The sequence below is a fragment of the Protopterus annectens genome, chromosome 13.part0, assembly GCF_019279795.1.
Source record: "Protopterus annectens isolate FY-2018-M chromosome 13.part0, PAN1.0, whole genome shotgun sequence".
Taxonomy (NCBI): Eukaryota; Metazoa; Chordata; order Ceratodontiformes; family Protopteridae; genus Protopterus; species Protopterus annectens.
The window spans coordinates 635,507,316-635,532,687 of NC_056747.1; the positions used below are offsets into that span (position 1 = coordinate 635,507,316).

Consider the following 25,372-nt stretch of genomic DNA (forward strand, 5'->3'; position numbering starts at 1 on the left):
GACTGAGCACATTTTAAGACTTTTTAAAAGCATCCTCAGAAAACTACTACAAAACATCAGGCTGCAATTATGAGGATTTCAGCTTGGAATGGAATAACCCCGCTGTACTATAACATCAATAAGTTATAAATCACTGGCAGGCAGTACAAACATCTGATTTTGTGCCATTTGCATTAACAGGCAAAATCAGGCTGTTTCAGCCAAAATGCAGCTATAAGAGTTGGAATTTTCTGTCTTTTTGCTATTAGTAACATGTTCTGATTTAATGAAACTACAGTGAATGCATGAAAGAGGTTTTGACTACAACTTACAGAGAAGCATCTGTAGCCAAAGTTTTTTGGTGACAATGCTCATGTAAGAAATAGGCAACAGGTGAATCTAGCAAAATGTAACCAGACTGATCAATGGCATTGTCACATGTGAGTGATATGGGTTCAATATAATCCACCTTTATATGGGATAACAGGGGATAATGACTACTTGAATAATACACCGAAAGACAAGGTCCATCCTCTAACTATCACCGCTAACCTGCAGAGCCGTTTAAGTCTCTTCCTGTTTGTTCCCCCACTATGGTGGTGCTTGCAATAACTTAAAGATCTCATGGGATAACTCCTTTCTTTTCTTCTTGTTTTTATTGTGCTTGGTGCTTGGTGATCATCAGCCCTCTCCAAACCAATCGGTCCATTCACTCCCCATCACCAAAGTGAGGATCAGTTGACAGACATTATATAGGCTGCCACCAGGGGTGGTTCAGCTATTTTTGTTATGCCCTACTATTCCACTGTGCAGGCTTGGATAGCAAGGGCTGACTGAGCAGGGCATCACACGTTTCTGCAAGAGGCATTACCAGCATGCAGCCCTGCCCTCCATCAATAATCAATAGTCTCCACTAGAGAACTCACACTTCCCTGTGTGTGTCTTGAGCAGCATCACCCCCCCCCCCCCGAAGAGGTGAACAGGTTGTATACCTTCACTCCTCTCCTTCACTGCATAGCTCAATCTGAACACTTGGGTCATTGTTGGCTCCCTCCATCTGCACCTCAGAGACGGGCATCTGGGTTCACTACTGAAGGAATAGACTAAGGCTAGCTGAATTGCCAACACTTCCTTCGGAGTTCGGACTGATGTGCATATTTGAAAATAATGTGCTCAACAAGCTATGTCTGGAACAGCATGACATTATAAACTGTGTAAGACATGAAAGAGTTCCTCTGGACTGGGTTGAATTTGCTGAATCCATGATATGACCTCTTCCATCCACAAAAGGAATTAATAGGAGAGACTCTTATCAATGTGAATTCTGGAGTACTACTGCCTTTTCCTAAAAAAAAAAAAAAGTAAACCATTCTTCAATACTTCAATAGTTGAAAGAAGAAACATCCTGGATGACATAGCTAGTTGGAGGATGGCCCCGAGGAAGAACTGGAATGCATTTTGTTTCATGAAAAAAGTATGCAACACTAAATTTGGGATGAGACAAAAACTTTTTTTAAACTAGCAGGAATGTAAAAGAGACTTGACTGTGCTGGCAAACAAGTCCAATCTTCTGAAAAGAAAACCTGATCGAGCTGACACAAGAAGTTTCTAAAAAGAATTTCTACGTATGAGGCATTCATCTTGGGGGGGGGGGGGGCTAAAGATGCACATCTCAGGTTCCAAAATCATCAAGCAGTAAAGATAAACATTGGTGAACTCTTTGTGAGCAGAAGAAAGGACAAATGGTAATAAGGTGAAGTGGACATTCTAATTCTGTGCTTTGAATCTTAAGATTTTGATTTCTTTACAATATACATATAAGATGTACTGAAGGAAGTATTCAAAGGAACTAAAGTAATGGCAACAAATTAACTTGGAAGTGGAAAGACGATAAATGGGATGAAGCTAGGTAAGACTTTGAACCGCATGTTATAGACTACCTTCCCTCTTGGAGACTGATAAAGTGTGCGCAAAAGGGAAAATGACTAGGGGAGTGCTACAGAAGAGAGTTAAGAGTTTTAAGTTGAATTTAGAACAGAAGATTCTGTTAAAAAGGGATAATTAGTACAGTGAAAACATACTGCAAAATAACTATAACATTCAATCAGTGGATTTTAGAAGACATTGTGAAAACAGAATAGAAAGGCAATACACAAACAAACAATGAGAAGAAATATGCTAGACTCCGAGGTATGGAAGAAAGTCCAGAAGATTTAGGATTTTTACATCAAACTGCTTGCATACGTATTTTCATACCTCAGGTATACTTCAGAGGATTTTTTCCCCAGGTACATAGCAAATACTTGAGATGTGATGGGGAAGAAATAGCTAAGACATGCTTTTTGGGAATACAAAAAGTTGGCAGATATTAAACATTCCCTACAAAGCACTTTAACAGAAATGTTGGGTGAACAAATGGTAGTAAGTAGAAAATTTATTTTTAACACATTTATTAAATTATCACTTAAGACAGGCATGCACATTAACAGAGAAGGAAAACAGAGCATATTAACATGTTTTCATTTGCACACATTATACATTACATTTCTTTCTTTACAACTACTGTACTTAAGTCCAACATTACATAAGTAGCCCAGTTGCTGCTTTCCCTTAAACCCCAGTCCAACTCTGCACATTATTCTGCAATAACTGTTCCTGCCAAATTCCATTTATTACTATGCAGTTTGGTCCTTCCATTTCCTAAACAACCTTTTATAATATTCAATATTTCAGATACAGTTAGCTTAGATTTTGATTTCCATTTTCTAGTAATTACTTTTTTGGCAGACAAAATTAAACTTAATAAGGCAAATCAAATGCTATGTACCAGTTCAAAAGAATCATCCTCTTAGTTACAGCAATTTATTCCCCCAATATTTCTGATAATGTACTCTGTAAAGAATTTTTTTTTAAATCTGCCAACTTATTACTTTCCTAAAAACATGTTCACAGTTACCTCTTTCTTCCCCATCACACCTCCAACATGTGCTATCTACCAGATGAAAATTTTTTTGAAGTCTACTTGGGGTATAAAAATACTATAGCAAACAATTCCAAGCAAAAATCCTCAACCTTCTGAACTGTGTTGTATACTTAGGAGCCACATATATGTCCTCCCATTCTCCCCTTGTAAACTGATTTTCTGGTTTCTCTTCCCAATCTCTTCTAACCTCTTCTGAGTGATTCTTACAGCTACTATGCCATAGCTTATATGCCCTACAAATTACCCCATTTTTAATAGCAGTTTCTGTTCTAGATTCAACTAGAAACTCTACTACAGCAAGTCTTTCACTTAGGGTTCCCCATATCCCTTTTTCTTTACCTACACTCTGATATCAATTCCTGATAGTAATGGCAGTCTTTAACCTGTAGCCAAATGTCTTCTTAGCCTCATTTTACTCTATTACCTTTCCCTCTCTAGTTATTTGCTCCTAACACACAGGTTCTTTGCCAGTTTTCTCCAGTAAATTCCATCCCTTTCTTGTCTGTTTTCTATACACCTACTTCTAATCATCCCTGTTGGTAAAAATCTCCTTTTTCCATTCCAGTGCTGGCTTAGTTTTTAAAATACATTCTGCAACTTTATGAATATAATACTCTGTACGGTAGTGTAGTTATTATTCTCATTAAAGATCTGCAATGAAAATCCCACCCTCTATTTCTTGAATTCTCCTCCTGCTTATCATCAACTCCTTCCACTGTGAATTATAACCTTCTGCTTCTGTTATGCATATGAGCTTTAGTTATGTTGCTCTAAAACATCCCTTCAAATTGGGAAATTCAAAACTACCTTGTTCTACTGGGAGGATCAATTTATCCCACTCAACTCTTGCCCTCTTTCACTGCAAGATAAATTCCTCCAACTCTTTATTAGTTACTGTCTGGGACTTCTCCCCATGTTGATAAAAATATGCCTTATCTCTCTATAAAACAAATGGGAGTAAAAATAGTTTCATTTCTTGTATCTTATTATCCATATCAATAAACAAGAGCTTCCAGTTTCTCAGTTTTTATCTTTTGTTTAATCTCTAAACCATATATCCTTAGCTGCCATAACAGAAACCTTTTTAATCTGTATTCCTAAATATTTCACATTACTATGTCCCCATAAATATGAGTACTGCAGTGGCTGCATAATTTATGGCGATAGTCTTTGTTTTATCTTCATTAATTTTATTTCCTAAAAAGACCTGAAGCTGTCTCAAGACATTCCACAATACAGAGATAGTGGCTGCATAATTTATGGCGATAGTCTTTGTTTTATCTTCATTCATTTTATTTCCTAAAAAGACCCAAAGCTGTCTCAAGACATTCCACAATACAGAGATGTCACTTTTTGGATTAATCAAATACAAAATATCATCTGCAAATTAAGCCACATTTTCTTGAGTACCTTATCAATTATATCCTTTAATTTCTGGGTCCCTTATTTTATTAGCCAATGGCTCTTACTATAAAGCAAATAAAATGGAAAGACAATATTCCTGCCTTGTTCCTCTGTTCAAACAGCAATTTATCGGAGACAAACTGTCCCACTTTAATTTTTGCCTCAGATCCTTTACATCCTCTTAATTAACCTTATTATTGTATGAGAGAATGAAAATGCAGCCATAGCCCTACTGACAAAATCGCAACTTACTCTGTAGCACACTTTCTCTGCACCATGACCCACTAACATCAGTATTTTCTTACATTCCTTTTCCCTCTGGATCATTACTTTTCTGTTACTGTTGTTAAATGTTTGCATTCCTTCCACAAAGCCATATTTATCCATATCCATCAATTTTGACAACAGCTTTGCCATTCTTTTAGCTAGTATATACAGAAACACTTTATAAGCATAGTTTAACATTGAACTGGGCCTATATGAGCCTCTTTGGGTAATACAGCCATCCCAGTTTTCTTCAAAGAAGCTGGCACTTTCCCTCCTTCTAAAATACGTATTAAACAAACTCTTCCAGATCTCTATCACTGTCTTCCCTCCTCACTTCCAAAGGAATACCATTTGTTCCTGGATACTTCCCTATTCACAGATTATACATAATTTTTATTTCATCTTCTCCTATTTGCTGAGCCTCATCTTCCTCTAATCTTGGCATAATCAAGTCTTCCATAAATATATCCATTTGTGCTCTTTCTTGGTTTCCACAGTCCACTGCTTAATACAATTTTTCAAAAAACTTCCAAAATATTTCTAACACCTCTATGGGATCTCTAGTTATTTGTTTGGTAACAAACCTTTCTACTTTCTGTTGCCTAAGTTGCTATGCTAAATATTTTTATACTCTGGTGTTAATGAAAACTTGTTGCTTAAAAGCAAATAAACTTATGCATATTATTCAAATAACCCATATTCTTATCTTCAATTTTATTGATGCATGATCTGAAATAATTATTGGATGTGTTTTAAAGCTTTCAGTTACAGGCACATGTTCCTGTGAAATACAATTTCTATCCAGTCAGCCCAGTTATTGTATCTAAGGGAACATATAAATTCTGCCAGAGTTCCTGCTACTGAATTCATGTCATCCACATGAAATATTTTCATAAACTGTTTACGAAATCTGCCTTCTTTTGTTCCTCCTCTTCTATTACTAATAAAACCCCTCTAGCAATCAGTACTTGTACTCCATTTTCCTTTCTGCCTGATATTCAGATGAATATTCACCCTGAAATCCTTTCTTTGTCAAATTTACATGATCACTTCTTTCCAAAAGTGTCTCCTATAGCATTGCTATTTGTAGTCTGCATTTCTTAATGTAATTCAACACTGTTTTACTTTTGTCTATATGTGTACGGCATTTTGCATTCCAGGATACAATGGACAGAGTAGCCACTATGATAAAATCTATTGTTCCCACTTATCATACATGACAGTTTTTTTATTCTTATTCCCAGTTTTTGTCTTAAACACATGTACTAACATTTGGCAGGCTCGTCATTTATATGGTTATTTCTTCTCATCTCCATTTGAACCTATGTCACATTTTTCTCAAGATTTTGCTTTAATGAAACCTCTCAATCAAAAAAATAAATAAATACATTTTCTGAACACCCACATCCCCAATTAACTTAGAACAAACACACAACACTATGTACATTTTCAACCAATGAAGTTCAACCTTCCAAACAGGAAAACTTATCAATCTAAAATTGTGTAACTTATGCTAAAGTGCATGCTACACCCTGTATTCCCATTTGTACTGATTGTTGTCTGTTCTTTTCTTATCTCTATTCCACTCCCAGATGTGAAAAAACAGCTTGTATGCTTTTCATAAAACATTAACATTTAGCCCTAAAAAAGTGCACTGTTACTTTTAAATAAAACTAAATTATGCACTGTTTTATAAATGCATTAAAGTATTAAGGTTGCTGGGGAGATTACCATCTCTTATTAACTTCCCATAATTTCAAACTTTATTTTTCATTGAACTGCTTATTGTGCCTTTAAATTTTGCATTTGCCACAAAAAGAATGCTCAGAACTCTCAATATTAGTGATTTGGACCTGCAGATAACTTGTCACCATATAAAACTAGTCAGGGATGCGAAAACAAAACAGCTAACGACTTGCAGATGCATGAAGGGATCTTTGTAAGTTCCACTCAGAACAGAGTGCACCAAATTCCCTTGGTTAATGGTCTTCAACTACATACTTCTAGTCTGTGACTAAGAACATTTGCTAATGGGAAGTAAAAGCTAATATCTTTGTGGGATGCAAAACGCTTAGAATTTTTCATGACTTTCATCATTTTGTCTTATTATTCAAGCCTATCTGCTTACAAAAAATGTTTACAGTTTAATCCAAGGTCATTATTATAGATATCCACTCTTGTAAAAACAATAGAAACCATCATTTAAGTTCTACATTTAATATAATTAGTACAGATTTACAACCCACCTCAGCAGCCAAGATCACAGCATTATATTAACTTAAACTTGCTTCTGTTCAGCATTTCTTCTCATATATTGTAAAACCTATATTTCCTACAGCTAAAACATGCAGTTGTTTACATTAAAATCTTTAATATGGAGAACAATCACTGAAAAGACTCCCCTCACTTTTAAAATACCCCCTACTGCACATTATACAAAACTCATTTACATTATAACATGCAGTTTATACCATGAAATGTTTTATGCAAACACTAATAAGAAGACTAATTGTTTTACTTGCAGTTACTTACCTTTTCACCTTTACTGTCTTTCTAAACATTAAATGGTTGGATGGCACACTGCTGCAGAGGTAGCATTGCCTCCTCACAGCAAGAAGTTCTTCAGTTCGATTCTCGGCTGGAGTGCCTTCTATGCAGAGTCAGCATGTCCTCCCAGCATTCATGTGGGTTTTATCTGGGTACTCCTGTTTCTTCCCACGTTACAAAACATGTATCTGGAGCATTTCTTCCCAGGCCTCCGCTGAAAATTGGCTTTGTTCCAAGTCGGACTTTCCTGGTAAACAAATGATAGATAATTAAATAAATACATAAAGACATACTATAGGGTATAGGCTTTATAGTCCAACCACAAATTTAACAAAGGCAATAAAAGTCCAGTCTTTTCTCAGCTATTTTTTTTTTTTTTTTTTTTTTTTACAAGCCATATTTCACAAACATAACTGATGTGTTATAATCTCACATTTAATCACTAACATCAGTGTTGCTGTCCATATTCCATATTACCTCCATCTCCTCAAAATTAGACTCTGGTTCAAGTCCACCTGATTTTTTTAGTGAACTCCTGTGCTTTTCTCTCTCTCAAGCATTTTCCTTTGGAACATTGGAAAGGGTTTCACTAGCAAAGTCTCTCTCTATGACCTTTATTGTTAGAAGAATGAGAAGCAGTGTTCCCTTCCACTTGCTGTTTGTTTTGTTGAATAAACTTTTTGTATTTCCTCTTTAGCCTGTTATGCATCAAAAATGTTTTGATCCTCCAGGAAAAGTACACCGAAGACAGCTGGGTATGTCAGCTTGAATCTCACACCTGCCTCTCAACATTCCCTCTTTGCTAGAATAAATGTGCTTCTCTTCTGCTTGGTTTATAGTGAAAAATCATTTTTCACAATCAGCTATCCCTAATCTGATCAACTCTTTCTCTTAGTATGATTACATCTTTACTAATATAGGTGTTGGCTGCCTTCACATGGTAAGTTTTGGAACATGCACTTGATGTGTCCTTTAAATTAACAAATCCTGCTGTGGAATACCAGTCCAGCTGCTTATTTGTACTTTCATAAAATGAATACCTTCAGTTCCTTTCAGTTTCTCTGGTACAGCAGAAAATATCAGGTTATCTCTGCACGCTCTGTCTTCTAACTCTACTATTTTTGAAACAGATCTTACTTAGAAGCCTCACACTCACAGAGACTTTTCTTCACTTTAACCTCTGATTTTTGCAGTTTTATCAGTTTGTCTGAATAGCTAGTTAAATCTTCTTCTATTTTCCACCCTTTTGTTGTTTCAGTTGATATATTCTTTCATTGTTTCATTTAATTTAATCATTGCTGAGTACATTTGATTTATGTTTCCTCTAAATTACTGGAAGCCAACTCTTGCACTAAAGCTGAAGCTGTGCGTTTTGCTGAACAGTTACAGGATACTTCCAAGCCAGTGTTTTCTCTTTGCCTCCTCTTATTGATTTTCTTTCAAGTTCTCCAAATTTCTTCTTTGCTGGCATCCAGACAGTGTAGTTACTAGCCAGTAGTTGAATTTTACCCAAATAACAGTTCCAATGCCACTTCTTTTTCTTATTTTCTGTCTTCATAATGGGAGAGCTGAAATTTACCTGCAGATCAGTGTGAAGCCATATTTGAAGTCCCCCTCGGGAAATTACTTTTTGAGCTGGGATATATAATCAGTATTGCCAACACATATTAAGTCCTTACTACTTTCTATGGTATTGGCTGCCAAAAACAAGCAAATACCAGAAAATGGAAATCAAAATCTCTGCCAACTAAATGAAGTTTTAAATACTGCACAGGAAATATAAGAGCTGGAGGTGGGATCTTTAGAAAAGGGAAGAATCAAATGTCATAGAAATAAACCAAATTTTGTAGAACAATACACAGGAGGAGGAGGAGGAGAAGGTTTAAATGAAGATGGGAATTGAACAATTTATCTAATGCAGGGTGAATGAAAATTGTTAAAAAGAAAACATATAAGCAAACTACACAATAATAGTGATAGAAACTGCTACTATGGTTTGCTGTATTTTCTGTTAAAGTAAATGATCTTGTTGCAGTTTAAAATATGATTTAATAAAGATGTTTAAAAAAATTAACATACAGATAAGCATCTTCGATATGCAAGGTTACCATCCAGATGCTGTGGGCATTAGTGGAAGTATAGACTTCAACTAAGATTTTTTTACACTAACTCCTCTGGTTAAAATAATGACTTGATCAGCATTCAATAGAGATTATAACACATTAAATCAACACCAGAACACTAATGTGCAGTCTGACATTCAAAAATGTGATAAGGGCCTAGGGACCTTACTTTGATCCACTGTTTCTTCGGCGTGAGGCACAGTCAAAAACTGATCCACTCTTCTTATACTTAGAAGCTACATTAAACAAAGTAATTCAGATAGATCCATCATATGTGAAAGACACGTGATTTTCTTGAAAAAAAAGATGATGATAATGGGTTTTGACTAGTTACAACTAATGTTGCTTCCCTAAATTCTTTAATACTATAAGCTGTCACCTGAATGATTAGACAGCTCTTAAGCCTAATCACCTCAGATTTCATTGTAGTTTACAGACAACACTATTTTTAATAAGAACATTTATAGAAAATTAAAAACTATGGTTACGGGGGAAGCACTTGACCCCACTTTTGTGAATTTGTTGATGGACAAGTGGAAATGTTAAAATGCTGTGTTTGTACAAATTGGACTCTTTAAACATGATCAATTTTATACACATTTTACAAAACACACTTTTTTTAATTTGGAAAGGAAACCGAATACAGTCAGATCAATCTTTATAAGAAAATCAAGTTACCACTTCATTTTTCACTTTTATAGTACTTTTAGGAAAATGTCAGTTAAGTTTGACTAAGGAAGTAGTTTATGCCTAGTACATTTAGGAACCTTCATTTTATTAATTATGTACATTACACCAGTACTGCAATACTGTACATTAGCTGGGACATTATTAAAATTCAAACAATAAACACTATCAAGCTTCACTACAAACAATGCATGGTGGCTTGCTAAAATTAAGGAATCAATAACAAATGCTTGTGGAAAGAGAATACAGTGAATGGTTTATCAAGAAATTGGTTCAAGCAAAAAAAGAAAGACCTAACAGATGCAGGTTTATTTTAAGCTTGTTCATGAACATTATTACTACTGATCAGCCCAAAAATAATAAAAACAGTACCACTAAATGAGATTACTGATTTCATACATGACTCTCTAGCTCCTCATAGTGTGGATTCTAAAGAGGGTAAAAATTTCACTGCTAACAAAAGCCCTGTCTCTTTACTCGGTATCTTACAGACTTCTGCGATGTGATCTTTGTCTGGCATACAATGCATCCCTGGACCCTGTTTTAATGAACCTTCTGCATATCTGCAAAACAAAAGGCATCAGAACTACTAGATTAAGACCTAAATTTTGCTTGTTACATAAACAGGGCATGTTGGAGAGAGAGATGTGTTTGTCAGAGAATTCCTATCCATACATTTTTGTAACCTCCTCTCCATCCATATGAAGCAGAGTTCCTTCTTATCCCTATGTAAGCGCAACTTTGACCAATGGATGGAAAATTGGAAATTCACCCCTGATCTGGCGACTATATCTCTGAAAGTCAAGAGACAGTCTGTAAATCATCCCCTATATAAATCAAATTTGTGGGTCTGCACATCCGGGCTTAAACGGTCCTAGTGGCTGTTAGCCTAGTATAAACCTACGGAATTGTTTTAGGGCACCCTGAGCTATTAAAGTGGGCCATGAACCTAATTTTAAAGGTAACAGAGTTTATAATTTTAGAACATGTTTAAAAAATGATCACTTAGTGGCACATGATAAGATTAGTGATAGACCTTGTGGCACCTATGTCTGTGGCTTCTGCAGACAATGTCATTACATTAATGTAGGACCAGAAGCAATATTAAATTAACATATTATGGTATTTTCACTGAAGTTACTTCACATGTTGACTGGAACAATAAGCATTGGTGTATACTGCTATATATACCTCTTGTGACATTGTCTTTGTGGATAAGACCACTACAAACCTGGTGTACAGGATTTATAAGCATGTTTATGTACATGCATAATATAGCAACAATCAAAGCAATGTTTTGTATTATGCATTCAATCACATGCAAGAATAATCCTCACTTTCTTTTCATGGATCTGGTGGCTTTGGGACAGAAACAGACCAATTTAGATAGCCTGCTTAAGAAAAAGGAGTCGGTCCTGCAGGTTATGCTGAATAGCAGAAGCTACCCAGGACTGAATAGGCTTTGTAATGTTAAAAGTGTTTTAAAGTTTTGACCATTATAATACTGCACTTATATTAGGAACGTTCTAGAAGTTTCACAGATTATTCAAGAATATATTAGGAACGTTCTATTAGTTTCACAGATTATCCATGAATATTAAATGTGATTAATTTTATTTCTACTTCAAAGTATTAACTGTTTCTCAGACTTTAAGAATATCCGGTCCTTCTGTACCTATTAAAGGTGGTGGATCTTTACTGAATTTGTTCTAATGAAGTCAACATTTCTTTTACTGGATCAAGCATCCAACCAAAATAAAAGGACTTTTCTGTTACTGTCTGCTATTGGTTCAAGTGTTTTGTTCTAAATTTGTTAATAAAGAAATCAGAAACTATTAAAAACAACACTGTAATGGCTCCAGGGCCATTAGTCTAGTTCACACCTATGAACATATGAACAATGAAAATGAAATTAATAAAAACTAAACAGATAAACGTTACATTAAAGTCCATTTAATAAACAACACCAGTACCTGTATCATAAATCAGCACTCCAGATAAGAACACTAATAGGTAGTCAGAAGGAACAACATTACCAATGGCAGCTGTCCCAAAGCACTGACTACAGCCATGGTTGGTATTTTTTGATAACAGAAGGCATGTTCAAACTCCATGTATGAACAACAGTATAAACTTTTCTTACAGACGTCAGGAAAGACAGCACATTTCCTAACTTTCAGTCATTTTGATAATACACCAAAACATACGAAAAAAACACAAAACGCCACTCTAATCAAAGACTTCTGTACCATCACCATGGTTGCATACCTATGGATGAAACTGTAAACACCACAAATCAATTACAATTACATCCAAACTTTTGCAATTCTGATAGCTGTCAAGACTACGGTTAAGGAGCACCCCTTTTCAGCAAAAGACATTCTTGCACTCCCTATAAAAGTAACAGTGTAGCTGTCTGTAAGACACCAGTGTGCATTTAGAATTCCAAAATTACATATGAACCCACCCCCCCTTTTATAAACAAACTGTTTCTTCAGAGGAGGGGTCAAAAGACTGAGCTACTATCATTATACTTGAATGCAACATTAAAGTGTTCCAGAGGGTTCCATCACATGTGAAAGACTGACTGTACCTTCTTTTAAAACAGTCTTTATGGATGCACATGAGATTTATTTAAATATGGCAATGCTTCCCTGTACTCTACAATGCCACAACATGTTGACTTTCACATGATTTGACAGTTTTTAAGTCAGCTTTTCTGTCCTGACACTGTGACTTTTATGTGGTGTACTTTACTTGAACTGATACTTTAAATAATTTGTCTAAATCATATGAATGGGGGGAGCAATTGCCTTCACTTTTGTAAATTTGGTGACAGATGAGGAAATACTATATTTGCACGAACTGCACTCTTAAATGCAATTAGATACATTTTAGAAAAAAGGTGTCACCACTTCCTTTTTGACTTTTACAAGTACTTTTAGCAAAGTAGAGGTTTTATTTTTGGATATTATGATAATGTTTGATTTTAAAAGTAGAAAGTCCATGTCAAGTACTTTTAAGACACTGGCTTTAAGTTATAATTATGTACATTATACACGTAATCATCCAAAGCACATTAAATGGAACACACAGATATCAAATAATAAGAACTTCAAGGCCACTACAGAAAATTCACAGTTTGCCGTAAACACTGAGAAGTTGAAAGCATTTTTTGTTAAAAAAAAGATGCAGTGTGGGGATTATCAGGAAACTGGACAGATAAGCATAAAGACCTAGCAAATTTGTGTGTATTACAGCTCATTAATGAACACTTTTACTGCTGATCAGCCCCAAGTCATCAGTGACGTAACACAGTATCAAGTGATAATACTGATTTCTTATATGGTTTTCCAGTCCTTTACAGTACACATTCTAAGCAGACTAAAAGCGTTATTAAAGACAAATGAAAGGTGTTTTACTTGATACCTCAGAGTACACTAAAAAGTAGGCCAAGAACCTATTTTTACAGCGTTAATAAGTTGAATGAATGTGTGGAAAACTATTACTTAGTGGCAAAACATAGGCTCAGCAATAGAACGTGTCGTACCTATGGCTGTCTTTATATTAAACACTAGGCCAGACAAAATAAAAGCACATGATGGTATTTCTAACAGATCTGCTGATGGTTTTCCTTGCAACAGTAAAGCAGTAGTGATTGCTGCTATGTGCACCTCTTGCATCTTTGAAAGATCACTGCAAAACCGTCACACAGTATGTTTATGCATTAAGTACGAACAATCAAAATGTTTTGTAAAAGCATTTCATTAAATTCCACTTTTTGTCATTGGATAAGGTGTTTGATGGCTACAGAGGGAACAATATAGACAGACTATTTGTGAAAAACAATTTAGTTTGGCAGGTTAAGTTGAAAGTTGTAAGCTCCCCCAGTATGAATTAAAATAAAATAAAGATACACATTTTGAATATACAAGGCATGCTTTCAAGTATCTTAATTTATACTCATTAAAGAGCATTAAATGCAATTTGATTTATTTATACTTAAACATTTATTAAATCTCACATTTATTAGCTGTTTAACAGCATGTGATTTTTTTTGTACCTATGCAAGCTGTTGGATATTTGTTTAACTTGTTGTAATGAAGTCTGTGCTTCTTTTATTGATCAACAGCACTCAACCAAAACAAAAGGGCTTTTTTTTATTTTCTCATTTTTTGATACATTAATGAAGAATAAAATGTTGTTGTTGTATCTTTTGGTTTTTCCCGGTTAGGGGTCGCCACAGCAGAACTCCGGTCAGCTAATGATTGGCAGTAGATTTTTACGTACCGAGTTGCCAGCCCTGACGCACAACCTTCAACGAAGGTACGCCCATTCAATGTCTCCACATAGAAGACACTCTAGCTGAGAATCGAACGGGACAACGTCTTACTGTGAGGCGACAATGCTACCGCAGCACCACCACCGCAGTCAACATAAATAAACATTTAACAGATGTGCTATAACCTTGCTCAGTAGAGCAGGGGGGCTATTCCCCAACTGGAATCCAGGAGAATAGAGTTTGATTAGTGGACCCTGCAATGGAAGAGACAGGGAGGGGAAGTCTATGAACATGGTCCATTTGCCTCTCCCAAGGGAGGGTTCAGTTTGCACTCACTGGTGGAGACCAAAGAGTTCACCACTAATGCCTTAGGGGATACAGCAGGATGACTGAGAGGGAATGCTGCTTGTAAAAGTGTGGAGATGGCCACTACCATCTCCTCATTGTATGCCTTCTCCTTTGCCTTACTGGGAGCATGTATTAAGACTGGAAAAAAGAAGAAAAACCTCCAACCACCACAGATTCCTGTCTGAATAATGGCCCTGACTGGTTGATGCTCATCCTTGTGCTGGGGAATGAATGGCCAACTGGCAATGGAAGGGGCTAATGACTGACAGACAGTGACAGCAAGGAGTGTAAAAATATGTGCTAAAATATACTTATTTATGTTTTATTTATTTATTTATCCTTGTTGACAACGTTAATCCCCACTAGGCTAGTAGCTTTTTTCAGAGGAGACCCAAAGTGGTATTTATTTATTTAATTTTTATTTATTTTTATTTTACATCTGTTAACCGGGAAAGTCTGACTGGATACAGGTCCGTTTTCAGCGGAGGCCTGGGAAGAAAAGCTCCAAATGTACAAAAACAAGTGTAAATACAGTGAAATTATTACAGTGAGTTATCACAACACTGACTTGTTTAATGATATGTACACACAGGTACATGTTTTTCTCACGTACACACAGTAAAGGTTGGAGGCAAGTAGCTGAGAAAGAAATAGTTAAAGATTTCATCTGAAAAAGGAAAACACATATATTAAGGTGGTTATCATACATGGTGTAGTGTTAACTTTAAATCTTTCCGGTAGGTAGAATTTTAAACAGAGAGTCAGAGTTTTATTCTTGTAATGAGGTTCTCATTTATGAATTATGTTTGAGTGGGGGTTAGTCAGGGTTTGTACAGGGACAAAGCCACTGCATTTTTAGGTATTTCCTAAGGGATTTTTTGAATTGGGTTAAGGAGGGGTCCAGTGGTGAGTTCAGCAGGATGTAGGTTCCAGTTTTTACCAGCAGAGCTGGACAATAGTGATTCACCAGCTGAATTGTTGGTTTTATCACTTTGCACTAGCAACTTTTTGGAAGAGCGAAAGGATTTTAGGTTTCTGTAGGGGGTAATGATATTTTTCAGTATAAGCTGATCCTGTGGCAAATCTGGCAATGTTATTGTAGCACCTAGTAAATGTATTGAGGTTTGATTTGCTTAGGTTTACGAAGATGGGTGAGGCATAAAGAAGGGTTTATAGCAGATGTGTATGGGCAATAACAGTTCTAGCAGGTAGGGTTAAGAATGGTTTAATCCTATATAAAGAGCCTAACTTTTTTATTAACTGCTTTAATAGTTTTGACTACGTGAGCATCAAATTTGAGGTTGTTGTCGATGATCACTCCCAATAGTTTAGTACTTGGTTCTGGGTAAATTATGGTACCATTGTTAGATATTATGGTGAGAGGTGGTGAGGGGACTTTGCGAGGGGGGAGAAGAGTAATAGTTTGGTTTTATTTGGGTTTAATAGTAGTTGGCGACCAGTGAGCCAGTTCTCTACTTTGTTGAAAGTGATTTGGGACAAGGATTGTAAATCTGTGGGGGAGGTGGCAGAGCAGATTAGGGTTGAGTCATCTGCATACTGAATACAAGTTGCATCAGGGATGACATTATACAGGTCATAAATGAATATGGAGAATAGGAGGGGACCTAATATAGATCTCTGTGGGACTCCAAGGGTGACTGGTAAAAGGGATGATAGGTTATTCTTCCACAGTACAGCTTGTTGTCTGTCACTTAGGTAAGAATGAAACCAGGTAATTGCTAGGTATTCTATGGAGAGTGATTTTAATGTGTTTAAGAGTAGCTGGTGATTTACCATATCAGGGCTGAGGAGAGCTTGTTGTCATTATGGTTTTTGTTTGATTGTATGAGAGAGGGAGAGAAGGGCTGAGGTTGTACTACAGCAAGGTCTAAATCCGTGCTTGGAGGGGGCTAGAGAGTATTTTGATTCAGATAGGCAAGAAATTGCTTGTGGACACATTTTTACATTATTTTAGCCAAGGGAGACAGAATGACTATAGGCCTATAATTTAAAAGTTCAGTGGAATCTCCCACTTTATGAAGAGGAACAATGTGGGAGATTTTCCGGATGTGAGGGGATATAGGCTTCGTGGATAGTTCTACTGATTAAAATTGATATGGGGTATGGTATTTCATTAGCGGCTTTTTGGAGATATTCTGCAGGTAGTAGGTCTGCTGAAAGGGTGGTGGGTTTCAGTTTTTTTAAGTAGGGACTTAATGTTGGTACTGGATCAAGCTTAAAGGGGATCTTATTATCAGGTGTGGGGTTGGTGGCACTTGGGGTATATGGAGATAGTTTACTGGCTAGGGATTGCATGGTTTCTGTAAAGAAAGTGCTAAAGGTGTTAGCAACAATTTTAGGAGGTTGTTGGAGGGTAGTTAAGGGGGTAGGGGTAGTTGATTGGCATGGGTGGAGAAGTTTGTTTATGCCTGACAAGAATTTTTGTGGTTGACTTTGGTACTTTTGTTGCAGATTACAGTAGTAATTCTTTTTGTCTAGCATAACAGACTTCTTTGCATCATTTCTCAGCTGTTTAAATATAAGGTGGTCTTTTGGGGATTTAGTGATTCTCCAGGAGGTCCACGCTTTGTTTCTGCTAATAATTTTTGTCTTGTATCATTGGACAGCCATGGTGCTACTGTGTTATTGGTTCTGATAGTGCGTGGGGGAGCATGGTTATCCAGGACAGCAAGAAATGTAGAGTTAAAGTATGAGACCGCTTCACCTAGTGGAAGTAGCTGTAGGTTGGACCAGTCACATGTGTTAAGTTCATTCTGAAATTTAGTCTGAATAAAGTTCTTACAACTTCTAATGGTTTTAAAGGAAAATTGTTGAGGGATGTCATTTCTTTTTCTGATTATATAGGTCAGGAAGTGATCGCTAAAGTCCTCAGGTAGGGTGCCTGTTTTATATTTCTGGCGTAGGTTGTTTATTAATATCAGGTCTAGGATACTTTCCTTTTTGTTAGGCTTATTGATTCTGGTTGGGGAAGATATCATCTGGGAGAAGCCATGCAAATTTATATGGTTGGAGGGGAAGTCTGAAGAGCAAGTATTCCAGTCGATATTAACATCCCCGAGAATAACAGTTTCCTGGGGGCAGTCAGTGGACAGCCATTGGAGGATACCCTCCAAGGTATTTGTGTTGTCATCTGGGGGAATATAGATACATGCAATGTTTATAGATTTGCGTATGTTGAGTTGGACCTTTGTGATGAGTATTTCTGCATTGTTAGTAAACAAGGCATTTGGGGTACTAGTTCTGGATACTTCCCGAGTGGATTTATACAAGATGGCTACCCCCCTCCTTTCTTAGAGATGTGATCAAGTCTTAATATATTGTACCCTGGGGTATAATCTCATTATCAATGGTAGTAGGCTTGAGCCTGGTCTCGGTAAGGCATAGTATATCAGGGAAGTGGACATCCAGGAGGGCATGTAAGTAGTGAATTTTCTTGTTTATACTTCTAATGTTTAGGTGACACACTAGGAGTGAGTTGGAGGCATTATTTGAGTTTCGTAGGCTAGTATGGGTGTTATTTGCGGGGCTGATAGTAACAGGTGGGGTTGGGCCTGGGTTAGGGTGGATGTCACCATCCACTATGAGGTTAGGTACTAATCTAATAGCAAGTTTCTGGAGTTTTAATAAGAGTTTGTGGTAGTATTTAGTTTTAGGATTAATATATGAAGCACAAATGGGATGTTGAGTTTTTGTGTTAGAAGAGTTTGGTGAGAGGTGGGGTAGTGGTTGGTTAGAATTATGTGGCTGATTAGTAGTACTGGTTTTTGTTCTAGGGTAGTAGGTGCTAGGGAGGTGTTGGTATTCATAGGCTGTGAGGAGACAGAGAATTATAAGTGGGGGTATTAGGCAGCAAATAGGATTAGAGTTTGAAGACTTGTTAAAAGTATGTGAAGGCATTGCAGGGGTATTTGAGTAATGCTTGTTTAAAACAGAGTTGGGGTGTTTATAATTAGCATATAGTGAGAGACTGGAGAGAGTTTGAGTAATAGGGCTGAGTCCTGTGAATGCTTGGTTAATGCTGATTGATTCCAATGAGTGGGAGTGTTGTCAGATGAGGGGAGTGGCAAGGTGATAATAAGTGTAGGACAACTGGGGGTGGGTGGAAATTGAGGGCAGGGTAGGGGAGCGGAGTGAGCCCACAGGGTGAACGTAGCAGGTAGAGACGAAAGAAGAAGATGATCGAGGAGAACAATCAATCAGTTGAGTGCTGAAGTCTGAAGGTAAGTGTGGTGAGATATATAATAAGGTAAGAGGCTTAAAAAAAGATAGAAGTGGGATTACAGCAGGGTGATATGAGGACATATTTGTATGGTTATACTGGGACCACAGTGTGAGAGAGAACAATAGTAAAGAGATGACTAAGAACTGTGTTAGGAGGATTCGATGAAGAGTAGGTAAAGGGATTTAGATATCCTAAAGCTAATAGTATGGAGCCACCTAGTGGGCAGGTGGGGCACTTGGATGCACTAATAGTATGGAGCCACCTAGAGGGCAGTGGGCTACTTACATGCGAGCACAATACTGGGGATTCCTATGAAGCAAGGCAGAAAAGCTAAGTCAAAAAATGGTGCCGTTCTACATCAGGCTTTTTGATACCTCTGTAATTAAGCAGGAGTGGGAGGGGAGGTGTGCAGGTTCAAGGTGGGGGGGGGGGCAGACACAAAGTAATGCAAGATTGTGAGTCAGAAAAACTGAACTAAGCCAGTTGCTAAAAAGAAAACAGGAAATCCAAGCTAAGTTAATTTCAGGACAGTGTGGTGTAGTATTTTCCTAACAACTACAAATGTTATGCTACTAATCTGGTACAGAGTGGTGAAAAGGACCACCACTTCTGCAGGGAAAAACAAAAGAAGTATGGGTTGCAGGTACATAGGTAAACTTTATCCAATAGAAAGTAGTTTTAAGTAATTGACCTAGGAGTACTATAGGAAGAGAGAAATGGGGGGGGACCAGTAGTGTGCACGTGTACAGTGAAAGGGGAAACAGTCTTCAGTTTGGAGGACAGATTAAATACAACTCTAACATACACTAGTGTAGCTGAAAGCACTTTAGTGTTCCACCGACACAGGGTCTCACAGTACAGGACAATGAGACAGCCTTGGGTTGATTGGCGGTTGGCCAAGACACAGGATGTAACTTTTGCTGAGGGGACTGAAAGTAAAAAGGAAAAGGAAGTTAGTATTAGGTCTGAAGTTTTAAAACAACTAGTGTAGCTGAAAGCACTTTAGTGTTCCACCGACGCAGGGTCTCACAGTACAGGGCAATGAGACAGCCTTGGGTTGATTGGAGGTTGGCCAAGACACAGGATGTAACCTTTGCTGAGGGGACTGGAAGTAAAAAGGAAAAGAAAGTTAATATTAGGTCTGAAGTTTTAAAACACTCTGTTTACCAAGTAACTGAGATAGAGAATGCAGGGGAGGAGCAACATACCTTGTAAGAAACAGCACAATTCTATGAACAACACAAAATGCAAGGATAGCAGAGAAAAAAAAAAAACAAAAAGGTAACTGCAGTTGATACCAAGCTATTATAACATACACTACACTATTATGTATTGTTATACAGGTTATGAAGACAAAAATAGTAACTACTAAGCTGCTACACACTATTTAGCATTCTCCACTAAAAGTCAGGAACAACAGTCGTTGTTGTTGTTGTTGTGTCTTTTGGCTTTTCCCGGTTAGGGGTTGCTACAGTGGAACTCCGGTCCGCTAATCACTGGCAGTAGATTTTTACGTGCCGAGTTGCTGGCCCTGACGCACAACCTTCATCGAAGGTATGCCCATTCACGCATGTCTCCACACAGAAGACACTCTAGCTGAGAATTGGCAAACAGCCATATTTCTCTGCAACTGAATGTCACTTCAGCCATGTGTCCCCAGTCAAATGTACCACAGGGAAATGTCACGCTGCCTAGGCCACTGAATCCATTTCCTGGTCGGACATTTTGCCTGAACCATTCCTTGATGATATGGAGATGCAAATAGCAAGGAGTTTGGTACAAACAATTGTAGACAATGGATTACTCAGGGAAAATGAAATTCAGAAGAAAGATGGTAAACAAAAATATACCGACTTGTTTAAAAATACTACGACTGATATCACAGCTGTAGAAGCTGTTTCATATGCAACTGTCATGGCTAAAGGAACTATTGTCATGAAAAATTTAAAGAATGCCGAGAGACAAAAAACTGTAGTGAGGAAAGAATAGAAAAAGGGAAACATGATTGACAGACATTACATAAGGGGAAATGTCTTAAGCCCTCCTGAGTTATGAACCAAAAGACATTAGGGCTTTTATTCATTTTGGAACTGAGACTTTCTATGAGGTTACATTTAAGAACTCAATGTGCAGAAAAGTCTGTGGCTTTACATCTGACAATATATTTTTTTCTTTTCCATGGAATAGTTTTATTAAAATAACTATTTAAATGTTTTAAAGAAAATTACAGTTGCAATTTCTAACTGCTGATGTTGCTGAAAATAAAATACACTATTTTGAACAGCAGTGTAAATCTGTGTATGAAGATAAAAAAGCTTTGAAGTTCATACATTGTGGAATGAGGGTTGGGAAATTATGGTATGTCTGGACTGTAAAGAAGGAAAAGTACTGCATTTACCTAGTTTTGTTATTACAAGTAGAAAGAATGGAATATGTTGAGATACTAGGGGCAACCCAAAATATGTTTTTAGCGTGGATTAAGTGATTATTATAAGTAATGAGTGTCCTAAAAGAAGGTGCTATCAATGTGGGAATATAGGATATGGAATTAAGAAATGTTTAACAAAATGCAGGAGATGTGGGACATGGAGCATTTTTGGCTTGATTGTGATAAGAATACGAGAAAATGCAGTAGAAATGTCTAAAAAAGAGAATGATGAAGTTATATTAAGTAAAAAGGAAGGAAGACAGGGGGTCATGAAGATATGGGAACATTAATTATGAACAAGTTGAAAAATAGTGACATTATAAATGTTGCAATAGAGAATCAGTTTGACAATCCGAGTCAATGAAGAAGGGGAGGAGGAATATGGCAATGAGACAGAAAATGCTACTATAGGCAAAACTGTGAAAAAAAGCAAAATAAAAATGTTGCAGAAATAACTGCAAAAAGGGAAGGGCTGAATTAAGAATCTTATCATTAAACGTAACTTGAATAATAAACAAGATTTGTTGATTTAGTTTAACTTTTTTTGTAAACAGGCTTGTGATCTTATATGCTTATTAGATGTTAGATAGAGTGGGTAAAGGCTATATGGTGAAGAAAGATTTGTTAGACTTTTGAAGAAGACTTATGTTCAGGAGTACTAATTTTGGTTAAAAGACCTGAAATTAAGGTGCTAGATTTTTTTTGTTCTTAAACCTGGGAGATGTGTAGTATGTGATGAAAGTTATTGTGATAATATATTGAGAATGATTGCATTACATGCATATACTCGAACAAAAAAAGAGAAATATTTGAAGAAACTCACACGTTTATAATGATCAATAAAGATATAGCTGTAATTGGAGACTTCAATTGTAATTTGAAAAAAGCAATAGGTAATGTAAAGACAGACATTTTATGTTGCAGAATGATGAGAGATGAGATGCTAGATACAATTAAGAGAGGTAGAATTAGGGCAAATACTGATTATGCATTGTTTTCAGAGGGATTGAAGTAACTCAGTTCAAAAACTTTTGGAGGACATTTTTTCATATCATTCTGCTACTCAATGTAAATTATCTAACTGTGCAGAAGATACAAAGAGGAATGGTTTAAGACTGAGGTTTTTTTTTTGAGGAGCATTCATCAATGACAGATGTTTATAAAGATTTGGATAGGTGGTAGGAAGTATAAGAACAAATATATAACATTAATGTAAATATGTAGATTTTTAAAAGAATATGAGGAAGGGATAGGAAACAATAAGATGACTGCATGATTAAAGAAAAAATGGATAGGGGAAACTATAACAAAATAAGTTATTTGATTTTTAAACTAAGAGTTTATTACAAGGCAGAAGTTAAGACATTTTAGCATTTTGGGAAAAAATATTAAAAGGATTAAAGAAAAAATGATTAGTGTTAATAAGGGACTATACGGTGTACTTTGAAAGAAATTATGGAAGAAATGGAAAATTATGTTATAAATCTGCATGAAGAAAAAAGTATAGGAAAAAAACATTACAGGAAGTTGAGAAGGCAGGAAGAAGTAATATATAAGCAATTTTGTAAAATATAGAAACCCAAGAATATAGGGATGCACTGCAAGGTATTAAAAAATGAGTGTACCTGGTTCAGACAGTAATGGCTATGAATTTTACAAAGAAATGGATGTGGATAAAAGAATTATAACTTTAAAACTATTAAATGGGTTATTTGAGAGATGATTTAAAAATACATTATTATGATATTTATTTATTTATTAAAAAGGGAGGTAGGACTGAAATTAAAATTGGAGCCTACCGACTCATAATATAGATTACACAGAGGATTATGATCAGGACACTGATCATAACCTGCTTATTATGTATTCGAGATATGGATGCCAAGAAATGTAGCTTGAGAGGTGAACCTTGGCATCCATATAAAGAACACATAATTAAAGGTTACGATTGGAGACTTGATCATAATTCTTTCTAGTGCATGGGGCTTTATCTGCTCCATGTACTACTTTCAGGGAAAAAAATGGCAAGTGTTTTACTGCGTTTAAAGCAATTAGAGACTGCTGTCAGAAAGGCAGTGTAACATAATCTCTTAAGTTTACCCTCACCATGTCATGCCTCTCAAATATACAATTTTTGCAAAATGTCCAGACTTTTACCTCATATGTTTGGTCTGTTCTTCATAAAATATGTAGTTTTTAGTTAAACCACTGAGGATTGAAGTCACTAAACAATGATATACATTTCAGTTTCAGACTTTGTATTCTTCCAGAACTGCAGTTGAATATACATCCTGCTATTCTTCATACTTTCTACATTTATAACAGGAAGTCAGGTACATATTATCTGTGCAGACAGGAGGCAGACACAAATCTATGTTTATTCTGCCCCTGTCTTTGCTGGTCAGTACTGACAGATTTGAAGGCCTAGAGCAAGACCACATTAACAAGTTAAACAGGGGGTGCTTACCATTTAAGATCTGGTCTTGCACTATAGTAGTGCTTAACTGATGCATCTTTTGCAGAATATCAGAGTGTAATCACCACTCTCCATGTACTACAAAATATTTCTGAGAATTTTTCCAAAAAACGAAAAAGGAATTTGTTATTATAGTTTGCTGGGGACAGAATATATGGAACCGAAAGATGAAATATTAAGGATATGCTATTAATAGTTAAAGAGATGTGAATGATATTAAATAAGAAAGAAGAGAAACGGTGGTGCAGCGGGTAGCGCTGCCGCCTCACAGCAAGAGGTTCTCCGGTTCTATCCTCGGCTGGGGTGCCTTCTTGTGCGGAGTCTGCATGTCTTCCCTGTGGTCGCGTGGGTTTCCTCCGGGTGCTCCGGTTTCCTCCCACATCCCAAAGACATGCTGTAGGTGGATTGGACACTCTAAATTTGCCCTAGGCGTGAGTACATGCGTGTGTGTGCCTTCTGTGGAAGGTTGGGCGCCGGGCTGGCAACTCAACACCGTAAAACTCCACTGCCAATCATGAGCGGACAGGTGATCTGCTGTGGTGACCCCTATGAAGAGGAAAACTGGTTCTGTACAGAAAACTGTCAGGGAAACGCACCACAGCAGTTCCTGAAGGTATATTTTCCCCTCAATAATAGTTCTCAAAAAAAAAAAAAAAAAAATCAGGTCATACCTTATGTTTATGAACATCTGTTCCCAATATTTATGGCTTGAATAATATTTTAAGAACCCTTTCACAAAACTAAACTGTACTAAGTTTATAAAGTCATACAACAAAAAAGTTGTTTTACTCTAGTATGAATATGCTTTTTGATAAATAAACCTCTGCATGGGTTAAAAGTGGAACCTTTGAGTTTATTTCTGGCAGACTATTAATTTCTCACCAAATGCTCATCTCTGGTAACTTGCACAGGCAATGAAACACAAAACAAGATGTGTAGACAAAGCAAACACAACTTACAGGAGGAGAAGCAAATCGGCATGATGGAGAACTGCCACATGAGCTGCCAGAAGCAGAGCCAGGATGCGTTGGTGCTGGTACAGGCACAGGGCAAGCTGCAAACAGAAAGGTTAATATATTCTTAGTTTTCTTCATCATCATCATGATCATCATCATGATCATCATCATTGTCATCATCTAACTGTCAAGTACTGCAAATTAAGAAAATGGTTGGTATTAAGTATTATTACTGCTTACTTTCGTGATGATTAAACAAGAAAAATACTCAAAGACACCCCCAAGAATGTCATTATTATAGCTCTGTGTCACATTAAATGGATGTTGTGTCCAAGTTGTATTACCACCCCCCCCCCCCAAAAAAAAAAAACTGTCTGTGGGAGATGGGACTGCCATGCTACATGATTTTGTTTTATAGTTAGTAATAGCACCTCTTGTAGCATTAAGGGTACATAAGACAACAGAGAGCACTGTGGTGAGAACACATGCTATATTATTTCTTTCTCTAATTTAGAGAGGACAGTATTCTGACTTCTTACTTTTCGAACATTTCCAGCAACAATACTAGTTTACCTCCTGCAGTGACACCCTTTGATTTTTATCAGAGGCTATCTTACACTGCACTTTTAAGTGAATTGGTATTTTTGGC

The 25,372-nt window shown here is 36.7% G+C and overlaps 1 protein-coding gene across 1 annotated transcript in view; it reads right to left on the reverse strand.

Moving 5' to 3' along the window:
- The window catches only part of ULK2 (unc-51 like autophagy activating kinase 2), a 711,692-nt gene that overhangs the window by 247,723 nt on the left and 438,597 nt on the right, over window positions 1–25,372 (reverse strand). Inside the window, exon 13 of the mRNA XM_044054320.1 lies at window positions 24,727–24,821. Coding sequence (XP_043910255.1) covers window positions 24,727–24,821 — 95 coding nt within the window. The remainder of the gene's footprint in view (window positions 1–24,726; window positions 24,822–25,372) is intronic.